The following is a 5,426-nucleotide window of genomic DNA, read 5'->3' on the forward strand; positions in this document are numbered from 1 at the left end:
GGGGGGCTGAATAGAGAAATTCTCTTCCCACGTAGCGCTATTTGAAGTCTATATTAATTAGCGATAGTTAAGATAGTGGGCAATGGATGCATTGCTTAGGCTCGGTAAGTAATAGGCGTATTACTTAGTGTGAGATTAAGAGTTTAGTCTCATTGGTGTAGTTGAAATTTATATTCACTTTTGCTTGGAGATTAGTGAAAATAGTTGAAAATCATGTGTGACAGGTCGTGGTTTTACTCCCTTGAGCAAAGAGGTTTCCACATAAAATCTCTTCTGCCTATTTTACTTCTAGTTATTTAATTTCTGCACTTTAACTGTATCAAAGGACCTAGTCCTGTGATCACTAGTGGACGCGTACATTCCATCAATAATTTATTCATTTGTTTACTTCTTAAAATATTGATATCACTTTCGAAAAATTCTGGAAAAATTAATTATCTCCAAGCAATGAAGAGCTAGATCCAACATATCTATAGTTTACCTTGCATCCAGTAGCTTTAGTGCCTAATTCTGATATCTAATCCATAACCATTTGCTCATCTTAATTAATTTATAAATTTGAAATTTAAATTAACAAAGTTTTAGCTAATTATATTCAAATTAAAAGTGAGATGACAAATAAAGCATAACAAATAAGTTGGGAGTGACTCATTAACCTTGACAACTTGTCACTTTTCAGAAGATTCAAGTCAACCTTTGCTACTTTGATGAGAAATTTTTTTTACAAAATACAAACCAACTTCTTAATTATTTTTATGGTTCTTAATTACTCAGGATATAGTAACCAACTTAGAAACAAATTCTTCAATATTTTTATCTGAACTTCCTCCTTCATCCACAGCATTTCTTGCCAATTCTTTCCATTTCTTTGCATTTTCCCTAATTAATTTTCCTTTCTCTTCTTCCATCAATAATTTTATACATTCTTCTACAACTTCTCTTCTAACTATCCCTTTTTCATCTTGTTTGGCTCTAACACCTATTTCCCAAACATCCTTCACAAGCTTTGCATTTGTTGGTTGATCTGACCATTGAGGCATTGTCACCATTGGCACTCCCAAACTAATTGCTTCCAGAGTCGAATTCCACCCACAGTGCGTCAGAAAACATCCTATCGATTCATGTTCCAACACTTGTAATTGTGGACACCATGACACCACTAGTCCTTTTTCAATTGTTAATTCCTCTATAAAGTTCTTGGGAAGTTTGGATTCTTCAGTGGACCTAACAACCCACAAGAAGTTGTTGTTGCTATTCTTCAAACCCCATGCTAATTCTTCCATTTGCTCAGCTTCTACTATGGCTAAACTTCCAAATGATACATACACCACTGAGCTAATTGGTTGATGATTTAACCAATTTAGGCATTCATTTGTTATTGGCTTGAAGATACTAAGACCATACTCTTTGTCATCATGTAGCCTCTTGTCCAAGTACATTGATGGTATTGTTGGTCCAATTGTCTTGATTGGATATATTTTGGACATCCAATCAATTACCTACATGACAAACAATAAAAACAAAATAAGATGTATCTTGAATATTAAAAGTCTCTTTGATAACATCTATTAAAAAAAAGGAAAAAAGGACAAATATATCCCAAACTATCGTAAATAATATGCAGATACCCTTCGACATACTTTTGAGACAGTGGTGCCCCTGCATCCAAAAACTAGAGCATATTTTCCCTTCATTCTAACAGAAGACTAAATAGGGACACCACTTATCCGTCGATTCGATATTTAATAAATGTCGGATCGGTGGATAAAATTCTTGCTACTACGAAAACTATAACAACCTTATATAACATCGATTAAACATCTATATAAATGGTTAAAAAGACCAGAGAAACACCAAAACGACAGAAATATGTTACCTCTTTCTCCAATTCATAGAAGCTATTGATTAGGACCCAATCCACTTTGTCAAGATTTGTGAATTGATTGACCAACACTTGAAGTATTCTTTCAGCTTCAGGATTAATAACAAAAGTAGGTACATCTGATGCCTCAATTGTACTTGAAAATCCAGGAATTAGTATTTTTTCATCATTTTGAGTAGGTGGAAGTTTTATTACCCCTTTATGTACATGGTAATAAATATTATCTACTGCACAATTTTGTGTGAAAAATGCAGCACTAATTAATCCAAATTTTTTTGCTACTTCAACAGCCCAATGAAGATTTGGATCATATACTATGCAATTTACAGGACATCCACTATTTGTCAATTTTTGTATAAGCTGAGACAGAGTATCTGAGCCAACTTCTTTGAATCGTGTTAGGTAGGCTTCGTAAGTTTTTGCTTGGTCGATGCCACCATCGTCGTAGCCATCAGATATGGCCTCGATTGACACTGAAGTTGGCAATTCTTTCATTTTATTCAAAAAGTATTTTGTAGGTGCTATAGTGATTTCAACACGTTTGGATTGTAAACGTTTAGAGAATTGGAGCATTGGGTTGATATGACCTTGAAGTGGAAATGGCAAAATTAAGCAATGAGCTTTGTGACTAGTACTCATCTTTTGCAATGGTCACTCAAATATTATCTCTTTATTCGTTGAAGGATGGGAAAATCATGTGGTGAAATGTGGTTTTTATACTATAAGTTATAATTTTTTATATTAATTTCATGAAAAAAATATATCATAGAAATTAACTAAAATTTATGTAATTTGACTCTCTCGAAAAACAAATTATGATAAGTAATTCAAAATGTGTCTATTAGTGCTTATGAATATGGTCCATAGTGCCAAACTATTTTTGTTGTACCAATTATTGGGGTCATTTTCTTTGAAATACAAACAATTTATTGTGTGGTGTTAAGTTATCGAAAAATTGTTCCAGCTCGAGACATATTTTGGATGCCTTGGGAAATATTTTATAGTAAGTAAGTGGATTTTTTAAAAAATAATAATAATTTGTGTTTGATATGTAAGTAAAAATAATTATCTTAAAAAGTATTTGTATTTCATTTAGGGAAATATTATGAGATACAGTAGGGGGTAGGGACGACTCTACAAATCTAAAAGAAAATAGTAGCCTTAGACCAGGGGACTTTTTTAAAGCAATAATAGGTTTATAGATATTATTATAAAATAATATTGAGTTTATTTGCAAAAAAAATATATAAGCTTTTTTATATAAGAGGAAAAATTTATTAGACTTTTAACGAATCTTGAGAGGTAGGGGTATGAGATGTGGAGATGGGGTGTTTTTTTTTGGGGAGGGGATAACATTATCGATGTGGAACGTAACTTGTAGAAGATTTTGTTTTTCCTACTTTCATTACGAAGCTTATTTTATTCATTTTTAATGAACTTATTTTTTTAGAGAATTATTTTTAAAAATATTGGGATAATGGTTTGAAAAATACCCCAACTTTGGTCGGAGTTGCTGTTGCGATACTAAACTTTCATGAGGACCTATTACCTCCCTAAACTATTTAATACAGTATTTTAAACATATATATTTGCCCACGTGGACATAAAAAATAATGCAAAATTATAAATAGTAATGTGTTCACGTGGGCACATATATACCTTTAAAATATACTATTAAATAGTTCAAAGGGTCAAAAATACGGTATTAAATAGTCTAGGGAGATAATAGGTCATCATGAAAGTTTAGTATTGCAACAGTAAATCCAACCAAAGTTGGGGTTTTTTCAGACCCTTATCCCAAAAATATTTGACCAGATGAACATGATAAAATTGAAAAATATTTTTTATAAATAATTACCCCAATCGAATCATACCGTATTCAGGGGCAAAAATAGAGTTCCGTAAAGGGGTTCATTCAAACTCTCTTAATTTTAAAAATTACATTACATATATAAGGTCAAAATTATTTTCTATGTTTATATTGTAAATATTGATGCTCCTTGATTACTTTGTATGTTTACCTATTTATATTTGGAACTCATTAAGTGAAAATCTGGATCTGGCCATTGATCGTACCAAACTGATTTTATGTTTCTTATAATAAAATTGTATGTTTCTATATAAATATATAATTGTATCGAATAACTAGATAAATTTATGTTTTTTATAAAAATAAATCTAAAAAAGTATCATATCATACGAATAAATTTATGTGTCAAAAATTTATTTTATACATATATTAAGTTTAAAAATAATAAAATATCAGAAAAATTTCTTATGTTGGGAGTGATGAAAACGATTATGAGTATTATACTACTTTTGAATACATTTCTATTCTTTATCTTTATTCATATTTTCTTTTAAATTTTAATTATGTTTAGAATATTTTGTCAAAATCCTACAGAAATATACTTGGTAGCATGTTCTAAATTTTATTTGAGATTCTTACAAGACATTTTAACAAACAAAAGAAACAACCAAAAGCTAATTGAAATTTGAAATTTAAATTAGCAAAGTTTTAACTAATTATATTCAAAAGTTCATTAAAAGTGAGATGACAAATAAAGCATAACAAATAAGTTGGGAGTCTCATTGACCATGACGAACTTGTCACTTTCCACAAAAGACGATTCAAGTCAAACTTTGCTACTTTGATGAGAAAAAGAAATTACAAAATACAAATCAACTTCTTAATTATTTTTTATGGTTCTTAATTACTTAGGATATAGTAACCAACTTGGAAACAAATTCTTCAATATTTTTATCTGAACTTCCTCCTTCATCCACAACATTTCTAGCCAATTCTTTCCATTTATTTGCATTTTCCCTAATTAATTTTCCTTTCTCTTCTTCCATCACTAATTTTATACATTCTTCTATAGCTTCTCTTCTAACTATTCCCTTTTCATCTTGTTTGGCTCTAACACCTATTTCCCAAACATCTTTCACAAGTTTTGCATTTGTTGTTTGATCTGTCCATTGTGGCATTGTTACCATTGGCACTCCCAAACTAATTGCTTCTAGAGTCGAATTCCACCCACAGTGTGTCAGAAAACACCCTGTTGATTCATGTTCCAACACTTGTAATTGTGGACACCATGACACCACTAGTCCTTTTTCAATTGTTAATCCCTCTAAAAAGTTCTTGGGAAGTTTGGATTCTTCAGTAGACCTAACAACCCACAAGAAGTTGTTGTTGCTATTCTTCAAACCCCATGCTAATTCTTCTATTTGCTCAGCTTCTACTATGGCTAAACTTCCAAATGATACATACACCACTGAGCTAATTGGCTGATGATTTAACCAATTCAGGCATTCATTTGTCATTGGCTTGAAGATACTAAGACCATACTCTTTGTCATCATGTAGCCTCTTGTCTAAGTACATTGATGGTATTGTTGGTCCAATTGTCTTTATTGGATATATCTTGGACATCCAATCAATTACCTACATGACAAACAATAAAAACAAAATAAGATGTATCTTGAATCTCTTGATTTTTTTTTTTAAAGAGATGATTTTGTCAGTTCATTTTTTATAACAA

At 31.0% G+C, this 5,426-nt stretch overlaps 3 protein-coding genes across 3 annotated transcripts in view; all 3 read right to left on the bottom strand.

Moving 5' to 3' along the window:
* Window positions 1–5,426, bottom strand: part of LOC125841496 (UDP-glycosyltransferase 74G1-like) — a 20,762-nt gene that overhangs the window by 10,134 nt on the left and 5,202 nt on the right. The window contains exon 2 of the mRNA XM_049520644.1: window positions 5,055–5,329. Within this exon, the coding sequence (XP_049376601.1) occupies window positions 5,055–5,329 (275 nt within the window). The remainder of the gene's footprint in view (window positions 1–5,054; window positions 5,330–5,426) is intronic.
* LOC125841498 (UDP-glycosyltransferase 74G1-like) lies at window positions 771–2,521 on the bottom strand. The gene is made up of 2 exons (XM_049520645.1): window positions 1,877–2,521; window positions 771–1,499 (listed from the first exon to the last, which is right to left on the bottom strand). The coding sequence occupies exons 1-2, from the start codon at window positions 2,519–2,521 to the stop codon at window positions 771–773; spliced, it is 1,374 nt and encodes a 457-aa protein (XP_049376602.1).
* Window positions 4,566–5,426, bottom strand: part of LOC125841499 (UDP-glycosyltransferase 74G1-like) — a 10,632-nt gene continuing 9,771 nt past the window's right edge. Inside the window, exon 4 of the mRNA XM_049520646.1 lies at window positions 4,566–4,809. Coding sequence (XP_049376603.1) covers window positions 4,601–4,809 — 209 coding nt within the window. The 3' untranslated portion in view covers window positions 4,566–4,600. The remainder of the gene's footprint in view (window positions 4,810–5,426) is intronic.

This window comes from Solanum stenotomum, chromosome 10 (assembly GCF_019186545.1).
Source record: "Solanum stenotomum isolate F172 chromosome 10, ASM1918654v1, whole genome shotgun sequence".
Classification (NCBI taxonomy): Eukaryota; Viridiplantae; Streptophyta; class Magnoliopsida; order Solanales; family Solanaceae; genus Solanum; species Solanum stenotomum.